This window comes from Daktulosphaira vitifoliae, unplaced genomic scaffold (genome assembly GCF_025091365.1).
Source record: "Daktulosphaira vitifoliae isolate Bord-2020 unplaced genomic scaffold, ASM2509136v1 Scaffold_5, whole genome shotgun sequence".
NCBI classification, from domain to species: domain Eukaryota; kingdom Metazoa; phylum Arthropoda; class Insecta; order Hemiptera; family Phylloxeridae; genus Daktulosphaira; species Daktulosphaira vitifoliae.
Genome location: NW_026099576.1, coordinates 23,122,533 through 23,138,224, shown reverse-complemented (window position 1 = coordinate 23,138,224; position 15,692 = coordinate 23,122,533). Strand labels below are relative to the sequence as shown.

General features: G+C 26.8%; 1 protein-coding gene across 2 annotated transcripts in view; it reads left to right on the top strand.

Moving 5' to 3' along the window:
- The window catches only part of LOC126906587 (discoidin domain-containing receptor tyrosine kinase B-like), an 82,125-nt gene extending 68,411 nt beyond the window's left edge, over nt 1-13,714 (top strand). The window contains exons 6-16 of one of the 2 annotated variants that reach the window (XM_050687236.1): nt 1,609-1,785; nt 3,070-3,203; nt 6,908-7,115; nt 8,784-8,885; nt 9,069-9,458; nt 10,315-10,583; nt 10,714-11,084; nt 11,788-11,880; nt 11,945-12,086; nt 12,159-12,308; nt 12,683-13,714. In XM_050687236.1, coding sequence (XP_050543193.1) covers nt 1,609-1,785; nt 3,070-3,203; nt 6,908-7,115; nt 8,784-8,885; nt 9,069-9,458; nt 10,315-10,583; nt 10,714-11,084; nt 11,788-11,880; nt 11,945-12,086; nt 12,159-12,308; nt 12,683-12,862 — 2,216 coding nt within the window. In that variant the 3' untranslated portion in view covers nt 12,863-13,714. The remainder of the gene's footprint in view (nt 1-1,608; nt 1,786-3,069; nt 3,204-6,907; nt 7,116-8,783; nt 8,886-9,068; nt 9,459-10,314; nt 10,584-10,713; nt 11,085-11,787; nt 11,881-11,944; nt 12,087-12,158; nt 12,309-12,682) is intronic. The other variant, XM_050687235.1, reaches the window with a different exon arrangement.
- Nucleotides 13,715-15,692: the final 1,978 nt, after the last annotated feature.

Sequence of the window (15,692 nt, the reverse complement as noted above, 5' to 3'; positions counted from 1 at the left end):
TAAGTATATGTGTGTTAATTAGCACCGAGTAGCATTTGCGTTAACACGCCCTTGCTCCGAGGACTTCTTCCTCAAATGAGGCCAGCAACAGTACGGATATCTCGCTACTAGAACTTTTAAAATATGTGTATACCAAATATTCTTGCAATACTACAATATTGATTACTTATATATTTATGTTAATGGTTTCAACTAATCATACTACCTTATTATTTAAAAACAATCAATACTCTTTTAGTAGTTAAAATGTATGACAGGGGTTAATAAAATTGACTCGCCTTTCAGTTGCTTTTATCTAAGCTCTTAATATAAATTGCAATCAGGTAGAAATTAATTGAACACCAAAATAAGATTTGCTGTAATTGTCACAAAGCATACGGCAGTCGAGATGGTTTATCACTTTTACCATTAAATAGCTAAATGACTAGCTAATTCCACTACTATGTTCCATACTGTTAAACGCTATTCTACATTACCCATTAACTACTGCACAACTGTGCTGATGCACTAAAAAATGGAGAGAAGAGAGAAAGGCTGCCTTTTTACTTTATATAGTTGATAGTTCCCATTTCTTATTTTATGGCAATTTCGAATGCCGTACTGCCTTTTTAGACTGTTTTATTATTATTATTTATTACACGGTAATCATGGCTTAGTTAACTATTACATGAAAAAATATATATTTAAATTATAAAGCATTTTTATGATATCAATATGGTACATAATACAATTTTTGTAACATTGTACTTATCTTATAATTTACATCCAAATATTTTAAGAATCATTTAAAAACAATGTGCATGAATATTACAACAGAATTTACAAATAATTTTGATAGGCACATATGAATATATTAATACTCATACAAGTTTTTTTCATCTATGAATCGTCAACACGGAAGACAATTATATCCATTAAACTTATAAATAGATATATTTTATATAGACATAATAAGTAAATAATATCGATTATAGGGGATTATTACTCTTTGTTTTTTTTACTCTGCATCAATATTTAAGAAAACTCGAATAACTAAATAAGATCATCTAAGACTATAAAATATAAATATTATTTTATTGGAGGGAAGGGCAACAATCCTCTAACCTAACTATGGTTGCACCACTGTTATAAACTAAATAAAATTATGTTGCGAACATTACAAAATACATTTTACAATTTATTCAATTTTATTGATTTCAGTATTAGTTACACAAAAATTGACATGTTGATTCGTATTGAGCCTTCACTCTTGCCCCTCCTTAATTATTATAAAAATACTGATTCAAAATATGTTATAGAAGAAATCATTTCCATAATTTGATCATTTTTTTTTTATGAGCTGATTTAATAAGTATATTATTATTTAAGAAATAAAGTTCGTACTTTTATAAGAATATAGGGATGGAGCTGAAAAAACATTACTTATAAATCGATTATTAAATAATACTAAACAAAATTATCTTAAAATTATTATAATTTTAGGAAAAATTTAATAGTCATCAATAAATCAATAATTTGTGTAATATAAAATGATAAATATATCATTGTTTATTTTATTATTTGATAATTTAATATTATTGACATTCACATAAAAACTGTATTTTTCAGATGGTATAATTAGTTATACTATTCCAGTAGACGACTCATCTAATGACAACAGTGACGGAAGCGACTTATCTTATGACGGCGAAAACATTGATGGAAAACTGATCGGTGGACTTGGACGTTTAGTTGATGGAATTTATGGTGTAGATAATTACAAAATGGACATTGGTTACGGCAAAGGTAAATGACATAAAACAAGTTTAGATCTAAACATGTTATTAACTTATTATAAATTGATTGATATTCGAGTATCTTTTAAACTCTCTTTTTGTATTTCTTTGTTACACTTCATAATTGTTTTAAAGATTTACTTTCTATTTAATCGACAAAAAATGTATTCAATTATTACAAATATTTTATTAGTCTAAATTATAACTAAATACTCGACACGAGTTTGAAATTTCTAATTAGAGGCGCATTAAGTAATACGGCATGGTGGCTATAATTAGGGTTAGGATTGTGAATTCGGACGGTGAGGTCGTCTAAGGAAACGGCGGGTGTTTTATTCAATTATGATTATTTTTGGACGTAAAACTTTCGGAGCCCGTTTATATGAAAATGTGACGTTTGTACAAGCTAATGATATGGACGTTTTAATAAGCTCCGACAAACTTACTCGACAGTATTCGTATATAAATAATAATTCAAGTTTCCTAATCCTCGACAATAACAATAACAAATAAACGCGCGTAACTTCGGAAAATGAAAACCATATATATTATATTTTACCGAGATAGGGTAAGCTTAAGGCAGGGGACAAACTGGAAAACGGAGTTCATTATTATAGAACTGAGGTGAACGCGCACATTTTATGTATATCATACCGTGTTGTGAATATTATGACTCTGAGCTCAGCATAAAATACGATCAAATGAATCGGGTAAAAACTATACTAATGGAAGAATGGGTAATGGCCGCGGACTCCCCTTTCTTTTACGTTTCAAGAGTTATTTAACTGTAACCCTTAAAGCATGTTGTACACATACAATTTCATTTCATTTTTATGATTATTTCTTATGCATTACACATTATTTATTGATCTAGTTGTTTTTATTTACTATTAAACGAGAAAGCATGTTTAAAGTAATTAAAACAATCGTATTAGACATTTTATTAAATTTTCGTATTAATTAAACTGAATTTGTTAAACAAACAATTATTAAATTTATCAGAAAAGATAAATTATTTCTTTATTAAAAATAAATTGGCTTTATTGGACTCAGAGTTTCAATATTCTTACTTGAAGTACTGTTAATTAATTCATAAATATAACTACTATTGAAATGCTTTTGCATTAAATGAATATATTATACTTTTAGAGTCTATAAATAAAGATATCATTAATATTACATGTAAATTAAAGTTATAATGACCTTTTATCGGTTATCAATATCCCAATGGTATTTAGAGTTAAGTTATTTAAAATATTTCATAGATTTTTCATTTTTTTTTATTTGTATCTAGGTAATGGTTGGGTTGGTTGGCGAAAAGATTATTTCACAAAAGGTTTTGTAGAATTGATATTTGAATTTGATGGAATAAGAAACTTTTCTGCAGTTCACATATTCACCAACAACTTTTTTAGCAAGAACGTACAGGTGAGACATATTAACAAATAACTTATTTTAATAATAACCACTTTATTACTTGAATTACTCAAACAACTCACATACTTCTTCAATCTTTCTTTCAATCGAAATACTCGTCCAAGTTGTTTCTTTATGTGACAAATAACATAATATTTTTTCATAGAAACTTAACGAATGCTACTAAAATGTTGAAAACTTACTTGGGAAAGCTTAATGACCTCTTGTACATATAAAAAAAAAACACAAGTTTCAAGCGCAGTTAAAGTACGCTTTCGCATTTTTTTGTCCTCTGTAAAATTAACGTATGCATGTATTTAGGGTGTACACTCTTGAGACATGTTCTTGTACACGACTTCGTATATTAGTAAAGTAACGTTAAGTTCTTTAACATTCATAAGCAGACAATTTTAGTTAATATTTATTACATGTTTTCCTGGTATATACGGTCTACTGGTGTAATATTTTGTCAGTTACGAAAATATTTATAAAGTAATTATCCATTCTACTAGGTACTTCATCAACAGGTACTGTGATGCATATATTTATATGGGTGTATATTTTATACTTATTAATAATAAATCATGTTTTGTTTTTAACTAAAATATATCCATGTAAATAAAATTATTTGTTTTTAGAATGCTTTTGTCATGTGTATTTAACACCGCATTGGATGTATTTGACTCATTCATAATGTGCAGTGATTTCATATTTAAAATCATTGAAAAAAATGTTTACTTTATTTAATATTTTTCATTCGTTTTTTTAAAGCCGTCAACCCTTTGATAATTCTTTTATATATATTTATATATACTTAGAATGATATATTTTTAATAAAAAGTGTTTATCAAAAACGTTAGTACCATAGTATATGAGTATTAATAGGACGAGAAGAGAAAAAAATTGGGTTACACGAGACACTATTAAAAGTCCGGTCTGTTCGCTTTTTGGTTTTGACAAAAATTTATGGTCTTACTGTAGGTAAGACCTTTTACGACCTGACCGCGTTATGCCTACGACAGATTTATGAATCGTGTGTTTCATTTACTCTAGAAATGATATAATAACAAGTCACAACATATATTGCTTCACTGAACAGTTGCATTAAGTACGGTGTTATTTGATATACGGTATGTTTGAGTAACAGGTAGACCGGAAAAGATGAGCTTTTCTTCCCGTAGCTTATACAAACATTTTATTAACAATATTTTTTACATTGTATGTAAATTGAATAGGATTTTATTGCAATACAAAATACTTACAAAAAAAAAAAATGTACAATATAAAAATTGATAATTCTATTACAAATTCTGTAAGTGTTCAATAATATTGCATTATGTTCAATGAATATTGTTCATATATAAGCATAATACAATATTATATAATTAAAATATATATTTTATTTTTTAGACATTATATAAAATAATCATTCCAAATTAAAAATTATTATTTTTATAGATGTTTAATAATTTTGGATAATGAAAACTATTTCATATAATAACATTATAAAACTAACCAAAGTCACAAAAAAAACACTTTTAAATTGTGTACACATATTTGAATTGGTTTTTTCGAAAAGGCCATATCTCCATAAAATTTTATTTTTCAGGAAACGTAAAAAACTGTTTTTAAAGATCAAAATAAATTTAGGTGAAAATTGAATAAGGGTTGAATTATTGAATTCTCTTCTAAAAAACCAAGTATGATGTAATATTGACTATTTATGCCTATTGGATTATTTTATGAGGGAATGTGTTTAAGATATGGCTTTTTCCAATGTATTGTAAATTTTCATTGATTATAACCTCGAGACTCTGATCAATTGTTTATTGTATATCATATAAAATTAAATAATTAGTCTTACAAAATATATTGTGCATTCTTTGTAATAATTTTAATTATGAACTTCAACATCACTTCTTTTTAGTTAATTGTTTCTTCTTATAACAATCGTAGACTCAATTTTGTCTTCGAATTCACTCATATTGACTTATTATTACTGTATATTCTTGATAATAACAATAATTGTTATTGTTATTTTCAACTGTTATCGACAAAAGATAGACAATAAACCAGATGAAAATAGAATCTTAACAAATAAAAATTGCTGATCAAGTTATTTATGTAGAAATGGCCTTTTCGAATGCACTCGTTATTTTTAGACTATAACGAGTTGTTGAAGATATGACGGTCTCGCAGGAAATATACATTAGTATTAGATAAACACATCTATCACACAAAAGTAGTTTTGAAAAAATGTGGAGAAATGGCCTTTTTGAAATGACCGATTCATTTGGCAACTGATTATTATTAATAAAGCTTTTTTGAAATACTAAATATTTCTATTTTACCAGTAAATAAATAATTTTCAAACTACTAATTCAATTCTCCTTGAAAATATTCAAAATTTTCTCTTACATTTTTTACAAGAGTGAGCGAGACTAGTTGTTATTATTAAGATATTTTAATTTAAAATAATAATAATACTACGAAAACATATGATTTCATAGATAAATTAATACTTCGAATATTTTATCATTTTGTTTTAAGTATGATATTTTGATCATATTTATATATACCAACAATTATTCGCCTTTTTATGTTTTTCGTGTCAATAATAAAATTTAGTTACATTTTTCCTTTTAATTAAAGCTATAAAATGAGATATTTTTGATTTTAAATATCTAGTAGATAGGTAGTCATATTTTATTGTCTATTTTGAAAACAAAAGGTATTATGTGATGCTGTATGCAAACAATTTTCTTAATAGGATAGTTGTTCCAATCCAAAATAGAGAAGATGTTACATACTGTAACATATACTATTTATAATCTATAAAAAAATTATTTGTTTCAGTAAATTTAATAAAATTAGTATAATTTATTTCATTTAGATTGGAAGATCACTGAACTCTGGGGTTAATGTTTGTAAATAATGCAGAACCTAAGATGTTTTTTGATATAATAAAATTGCATATATGACATTTAATTTTTTATAATTATAAAATTTTAAGACATTTATTATCAAGATATTTTATAATAAAAATTACTTTACTTTGTTATTTTTGGAATAATATATTGGAAAAATGTGTACTTTAACAATTTGTCCCAAAGTGGAGTAAATAATTTTAACTTGCCAAAGTTATGCATATTTTTTGACACTTTAAATACAATTTTATTGAATAAGTAATAATTTTATGATAGCTTTAAATTTATAGGTTAATACTAATTCATAAAAGTTTGGATAACTGTTAAGAAAAAATACTAAAAATAAAAATGTAAAAACAACTAGGTTGTAATAACTAACCCTGCTCTTCCATACCTCTTTATCAACTAAATGAAAATGTAATACAAAATTAAAAACTTATTATTATTGATTTATAGGTAGTAAAATTGTATAGATATTCTTTACCTAAAAAGTTTTATTAGTAAAAATTACTATTTACAAAATAAGTGAGTGTTTAACAGTTTTTAGATTTTTTTTTTTTTGTGAAACGTTATGTAGATAAAATATTCTTCTAAAAAACTTAAAATGTATTAATATTAGAATATTAACGTGAAATAAATTTTACATTAATAAAAGAAAATAACAAATATTATCACTTTAAAACAGAATGTAATATTGCAATATAGTCCTCACACTCGTTTTATTGTACATATTAATTTAATTGTCACTTTATTACAAATGATCATTCATCTTTTAAACTCTATACATAGGTATTCTCAAAGGCACGAGTTCAGTTTAGCATCGGTGGTCAACATTATCATGGACGGTCAGTTTGGTACACGTACATGCCAGACACAGTTCTTGAAAACGCAAGAGACGTTGACATACAACTACATAATCACCTAGGGAAATTCGTAAAAATTCAGCTTTACTTTTCAAATAAATGGATCATGATCAGTGAAGTTAAATTCGATTCGGGTAAGAAAATTATTATTTCGACGATTCCCTATTTCTTCTAGCATTGTGTAACTCGAAATAATTCTATGAAATAGCATCTAATGTTGTTGGTTTATTTAGCGGAATATATACTTTATCTACTCTACTATAACCTAACTTTTTAAAAAGTCTGTTTTCGATACATGAAATCACGTAGATATTTTTGGTCTTAACTACAATACGCGATTTGTTTTTAATATATTTTAAATGAATACAAATATTTAGAAAAATCGTTCAAACCATGAACTACCACGCGATTAATGTCAATCAAAGCGAACTACAAAATATACACCAATGCTAAATTGTGTAATTTTGTTAAAGTTTAATATTCTTCAATAACGAATGTCATAAGCTAGTGCGCAAAGTAGTATTATGTTATTTTAGCCTCAAAATATTATCCTATAGACAATGCGGTATAAAAATTTCCATTTCAACAACTTCGACTTTATAGAAATTAATGTATGATGAAGAGCATTGTGTGAATTGCCCATTTGTATATATATGATTAGGTTTTATTTAAATTATTGACTTAATAGAGTAAATAATTAATATGTGTGTGAAAGCTGACAAGTTAAACTGTTTAGAGTTACTCTCTTCCAAATCTTGTTAACTCCATAATAGATAAGTAACCGCACATTAGTCCAAGTCGGCTAGACAGTCGTCGCGACGTCTGTTAATGTCACTTGTTTTATCCCTACCTTTATACAAAGACCTCTAAGAATCATTCTACAACCACATACATATAAGTTCGAATGAAAAATTTTAGATTTTTTTTTTTTTACATCTAGAATTTCCTTTTCACCATATCTTTTTAACCATTCTGTTAAAATGCTTATATGTACGATACAGAAAAAGCTGAATCGTTTATTCGTTCGCCAACCACGTGTACGCCGTTATGACCGAGTGCCTCTTTTCTTTATAAGCGGGTTATTTATGAGATGGGGATTATATGAATGTAGGATCTTGTCTTATGAAGCTATTTATTTTCGGCACAACGAACTCGTTTTATTTAAATGCTGCGTGCTACCGTTTCTACATTGCCTACCTGGAATACTGCAAATACATCCATGTGCATAAGATGTATGCACTTTCATGGCATAAACCTGGGAAAACTTTTGACTGTTCTGTGGAATAAAATTGTACATAATGTTTTTATACAAGGTTTAAACAATAATCGAATATTTTCCATGAAAACGTTTATATCTATAGTAGATTAAGTCAACATAATAATAGAAATACATAGATATTTAAGTAAAAATAATATATATTTCACATGGTGACCTCAAATATGTTTGACTATTATTAGAAATTTCAATTATTTGACAAAATCTCATATGAGAATTTATCTTTGTAGATAATTAAACAAATTAACTTATTAAATAATTGACATCAGGTATGAAATCTCAATACGGTTGAAAGACAAATCACACAGATGACTTTTATAATTAAATCAAATCAATTTAAGCTCAAAATCAGAGCCGGTAAGTTCGGGTTACACGGCTGCTTCATATTTCCCTAGTGATTTTTGCCTAACTAAATAACACATACGCCGTTGAGCATAATATAGTTTCCGTTTACTTTCATACGCCAGAACTATGAGTAGGTAGGTAGGTATGTCTCGGATTGAATATTGTATGTTTCATTTTGCAGAGCCGCTACCTCAAAACTTCACCGTCGACACTGACACACAATTCGAGGATGAACAGTTGGTGGGAGGAGCTGTGGACCCACCTTGGGAATCACCCGACACTAGTAAGTGCTTAATATTCATGGTCCCTGGCACTTTCGAAAAATGCGTTAGTTTTTTTTCAATTTGCCTCGAGCATCATTTATTAACGAGAGCACCCGAGGGACGGCCATTTTTATTTCATTTCTCTTTCAGAGCTTTATATTTTTATTTGTTCTCTTACCTGAATACGACTTCGTTTGTTTTAGCTACGCACAAAGAAAAAGACAACAGAGACAGTGGACTTGTAGAAGTATTAATTGGCGTGTTGACTGCAGCTACTCTCATCTTACTTGGTATATGCGCTATAGTATTGGTTTTGAGTCGCCGTAAAAAACATCAAACTATTAGCACTTCGATATTCAAAAAACCGTTTGGCGTCACTCTGAATATGAAAGATATTTTTATGAACTTGGCACCACATAACAACAACAATAACGTCATCAGTCGACACATAACAGAAAATCCGTTGCCCGTATGTGAACAAATGCGCAGTGATAGTTTCATTACAGAAAACTACGGAAAATCTCAACATAACGTTATTTACGAAACACCACTTTTGGCCAGGAAAGATTACGAAACAATTCGTAGTAGCAAAGGTACGAAACTATATCATTAAGAGAAATAATGCCGTTATTCTTATTTATGTAAGAAAAATAGATAAAAACGTATTATTACAACGAGTTTTTTTATTGGAAGATGTTCTAAAAAAGTTGTCTTACATATAAAATAAATGCCCAGATGATAAGAATATAAGTTTTTATAAGAATATACAATCATTAAAACACTTGATAACACAGAAAAAAATTGAAAATAAAACTGTATAGTAAATTTATTTTTAATACTTCACAATATTAATAATATTTTTAATTTTAAAAGAAACATACAAATTTAACTGGTCTACAAAAAATTAATTAATCTAAAAAAATAGCAATTTAAATTAAAGGTAGAGAAGTAATACGTTTCATATATTTTTATAGAAAAATATAAACACACCGGCACGTCACCTCCTTTGTTTTTATTAAAGTGTTAATAATTTCCAAACTATTGTTTCAAAAGTTGTTATCGACGAGTCATTTTTTTTATTGTGAGTTAGTTAAATGTGTAATTTTAAATTGAAAATACTAAAAATGATAAAATTTTAAGTTGATAGAACTGTATATTTTTTGTTCTTACTGTGTAGGATATTCATAACTTTTGAAAGGGAAAATTTACGTTATCTTGTACTTTTGAAGATAATACGTGAGTTAGAGTTAGCTGATCGCAATGTGTATATATATATATAAATATTACTTTTTTTTAAAAATGAGGATAGTTTAAATTCTTTCTATAGCCTTAACTTAAGACAATGAAAACAATATGCACAATTATTTTATGTAAAATGTTGTTTATGTTTTTAAGTTGAGGTTCTTACATTTTCATAGCATTATACATCAATATTTTTTTAAATTACAGTTACAGATGCAAAGTGTGCAACGTCAGTAAAAGAATTTGGACGTAGCGATTCAGAACGAGAATCATTGAGTAGTCTCGAAATAGACCCAAAATCAATTGATTATTCTACGAGGGATAGCGTTACGTCCTTACATTACCGAAGTCTACAAATGCAAAACGCATTGCCTTCAGTCATGATGGATAGTCCGACTAGAAACAAGCAATTGCAATGCACTTCTGATGTCGCTTCTCGGAAAAGATTCCACACTGCTCCCCGTGAAAAGCACAGAGTAAGTTAAATATTCTAAATTTAACTTGTTTGAATAACGCAGATTAAGCAATTAATTTGTGCTCATTATTTAAAATAAAGTTTCACAGTGAAAGAGATAAATGTTAATTATATCTATATATTTTGTTTAGATGGCTCCGCCTTCTGTAACATGGAACATCAGTCCAAGTATGGGTCAGCCCTATAAGTGTCGAGAAGCAGATATTGTACAAATCCCTCGATATTGTTTGAACGTAGTAAGCAAACTTGGTATGTCACATCAGGGTGAAGTCGCAATTTGTGAAACGATGGACATAAATATAACTGAAAACGGACGAGTGGTCGCTAAAACTTGTCCATCAACGTCAACAAGGGAAATAAAATTCTTATGTAGCCTTATCGACCCCAACTTAGTGCGCGTATTTGGAGTGTGTGGAAACGAATCACCACCGTGGCTCATTACTGAATATCCCGCTGAACTTGGCGATTTGGTTATCGTTTTAAGAACTCATTCAACATTAACGTAAGAACACAATTGATTATAAACTAACAATTACTAACCAATAAAGCTGATTACATCTGATATAATCACAAGTTTATCAAACTAAAACAAATACTACTAAAACTAATTAATTCAGGCTATGTCATAATCTTATTGAAACGATAATACGGCGCTATGGTTAGGCAATTTAGCTACACATAAGTAAACATACTTTTATTGAAAATATTTAATCAAAATAAAAAAACAAACTAACCAATTTTTAAAAAGACAACTAAAAGTTCGTTTAGTTTTTTCTGGAATTTTAATTTATATTTTTAATAAGAGTGTTATCATTTATAAAATTGAATTCATTCCCTTGGAGACTAAAAAATATGGGATAAGCTTAGGAGTTGTACTACTACAATATTTGGTTAGCCATTAATTAAAAATGTAAGAAATGTTCATAATAAATTTTTATGTTAGCACCACTTTCAATGCTATTTAGAACACAAATTTAATTAAAAAATTATAGCAATAATAACATTGTTTTTGAAAAAAATTCTAATCATGTCACTGTACATTACAACTATATTATGAATTTTTCATCTCGATTAATTTTTTTTTTTTTACGCACTTTTTTGGACTTGTAAATTTAAACTTGGGTTTTATTACATAGCGCGTCCCCGTTGCTTAAATACAACTTAATAAATTGTCTGATTTCATTCATCATTATTATTTCATCTAGGTATACAACATTAATGTTTATGGCTACTCAAATAGCATCGGCCATGAAGTATTTAGAATCGAAAAATGTTGCACACAAAGATCTAGCCGCAAGGTAAAATAGAATTAGTTTGAAAATAGATTTTTGTATAACCACGAAATGTATCTATTTCATGTAGGAACTGTCTAGTTTCGAGAGGCTATTCAATTAAAGTAGCAGATATAGCGGTGTGCAATCCAGCGTACAAGAAGGACTATAGTGAAATTGGTAACCGCCCTCCCGCTCCTATTCGATGGCTCCCGTGGGAAAGCATACTACTGGTGAGTTTTGTCTCTGATCAACGCCTTACCTTAGTCTAAGTATATTTAAACGATTTTTGTCGTTTTCTATAGGATCGATACACATGTCCCAGTTCTGTATGGTCTTTCGCGGTGACAATGTGGGAACTGCTAAGTATGGCACGAGATAAGCCATTTCCACATCTTACCAACGAACAAGTAATACATAATGCTGAACAAATGTATTACGGAGGAGAGTTACAAGTAAGATGTAAAATAAAATAAAAACCATATAAAAGCCGAAAAATGTGAGATTATTGAAATTGTCTCATATTCCTTGAAATGTTTTTTTGTTTATTTAACCGTTTTATAAAATTTAACTAACTCAAAGTACAATGATTATTAATTTTTATTACTGAAACATAAAAGAAATTATTTTTATAATAAATGAATTTGTAATTACATTGAGTATTGACAAAATTAAATTGATTAACAAAGTTATAAATTTACATAATATAATTTGTCTTTGTCAACTATTGGTTTATTTTTGAAGAATTTTATTTTTAATTTATAATATAGTTAATTAAAAATTATTTACTTTAAAATCTTAAATTAATTTTTTCTCTTATTTATATTAGGTACTATTGCCTAAACCAAACTTGTGCCCCGCGGAAATATACGAGCTCATGTGCGAATGCTGGAAACGTGATCAAAACCACAGGCCGACATTTAAGCAGCTCTATCACTTCTTGAAAAGGAATCACACAACATATTCGTGTGAAATAGACAAACAATTGCAGAACATTTCACCTGTTTAGTTCTCAACATTTGTGTGATTTTTCTTGTTGATGTATATAAAAAAAAGTGTAAAAAATTCTCATTGTTAAATCTTGAATATGTTCTTCATTTTCTCGGTTCTAGGATAATAATAAATTTAATTTATACATAACTGCCTTCAAACTTTAATCGCATTGATCCAAAATACAACCATAGATTAACCGTTAAATAAGAACAGGGTTTGCTTCATCTTTGACATTATTTTTGATATGTCCATTTTCAAATAAATCACACTTTTTCTATTACCACAACCCAATGAATTGGGGGAATTCGCTTTATAAATTTAATTTTAATCCTTTTTGAATAATTTCATATATTGTATTTTTATAATTATGTATTTTATAAAATATATATTATAATTTATTGAGCAGCATGTGGGTAACATTTTTGTAATGATTGAATAGCACTACTATATTATGTACGTCTATTAATCGGAAATTAGCTAGACAATCAATGCGTAGGGTAATCAGAATCGGTTTCCATTATTGTATAGTAAATTAAAATACCTTTATTAGGTTAAATTTACTATAATATGGACCGATCAAATATTTATATAAATATGTATATTTATTTGAATAAAAATATAATAAAAGGTATAAATTATTATTAGGTATGATTAACAATTATGTGAAATCAACTAATTGTTAGGTGCAATAACTAATTATTTTTTAGAAAACTTTTTTCTTTTTTTATTAATTTAGTAAATGTGATTAAACGAATTGTAAATATATTTTAAATTAAGAACCTGATTAATTGTATTGTTTCTTATTTGTAATGGATATGACATTCAATATTAAAGTTTAATAATAAGTATATTCCATATACTTGACCATTATGTTATTGAATATACGAAATAAAAAAAATTAAGTACATAATTAGGTGTTCTTTTTAATTTAAAATGAATGGTGTTATGATAAAATTAGATCGTTATATATTATGGCAATAAAACAATTCTCGTATAGAGCTATTTAAAATTAAATACAAGAATGTCATTTTAATTTTATTTAGAACGCATAGATATTGTAGTCACTATAATTGATGACGTGGTGGGTAGAGAGGTTCTTATCTCTTATTTTTATGTTAAAAAGTCGAATATATATAAGAAGATATATTAGTACTCACATAATTAAATTACTACAGTATTAACTTAAAATCTAATGTATCTTAAATACAAATTTTTAATGTACTTATTTATATTTAAGATACATTCAATAGATATTTTATAAATTAATAAAGCCCTTAATATGCTAAAAATCTAACATACAAAGTGGTTCATTAAAGTTAAGTCACTCATTTTATTGAAAACTATTGAAAAATTTTAATATATTTAAAGGAAAAAATGATTTCATTCAATAAACTCTACAATATATTTTTTTTATCACTTCGGGTTAAAATCATAACTGTATTTTCTTTATTGGATAAATCATTTTTTAGTTTGATGATATGAAAGAAAAATATTTATAAACAATTTTATCTTTATAATATTCATGTACCATTTATCTGTTACAAAATTTTAATACATTTCTAATTAAAAAGTATCTGTTTATAGCATATACTAATAAGAGATAATAAAAATCGAAATAACTAGCTATATTAAATGACAAAACATTAAGATTTATAGTAATTTGTCAAACTAAATGACGTCATACTCTGTTTTACGAAAAATACCAAGTATCTGTTTGAATTTTTGTATTTTTAAGTTTCTATAATTACAGAACAATTGTATAAATATGACTTATGCAATATCATTACAAAAAAAAAAAAAAAAATATAACATAATTTTATATCTTTTAAGAAATTGTAGTAATCTGCAATTCATAAAAATACAAAAAAAAAAATTTAGTCTTTCCAACCACTATAAGTTTTTTAAATGGAAAAATATATGTTTAACCAATCTTTTAAATATCTTTTATACGTTATCCTGATATTAATATATAAAAAAATAGTTTTAACTATTTATTTACTATTAACTTATAACTTAACATAAAAGTTGACTTACATCACTCAAAAAGTTATAGGATTTCAAAAAATAAATTATTAAGTTTAACTTATAAAAATTATAAATAGTTACTTATGACTAATCATTGAATAATAAATAAAAATAATCGACACCATAAAAAGATCTTTAAAAAATGTATTAGCTGATACACATATATCAAAAACAATGCTTATCTAACAAATAGAATGTGTTTGGCGCTGATGATGGATTGGTATTAAGTTAATTTTATTTATAATTGATTATTATTGTAAAAATTGTTAGTCAATTTGTGCATTGAAAAAAAGTTTATTTTGAAGTGTATAAATAATCTAGAAAAACAGTAATTTTTATATTATTAACTATTAAATCACTATTCAAAGATTTAAATTTTGTTTGGAATAACCCGATGCGAATTTTAATATTTCACATTTATCGTTAACATTATTAAGACATAAAACAAATTTTTATCACTTTTAACATTTATTAGCTTCGATGCGAAGCTGAGAAGGTATTGGTTTTACTATAATGTGTTTATTAATTTTTATTTTTTTGTGTCTATTACCCCTTTTTCTCAGCTCTCACCGAACCGATTTCTTTCAATGATACGTCAAATGATCATAAATCGTATCTAGTCGAAAACATTACCCTCAAAAATTGAAAAAAATTCCCTCGTTTCCCGTAAATGGGGGAAACCTCCAAAAAAATTACAAATTTAAAAAACGCTAATTTTCGAAATTTTTTCAATTTTTTTTACTTAAAATTTCTATCACTTTTTTAAAAACCACCAAATCAATATACTTTTTTTTTATATAGATGCATGATATCATTACCTT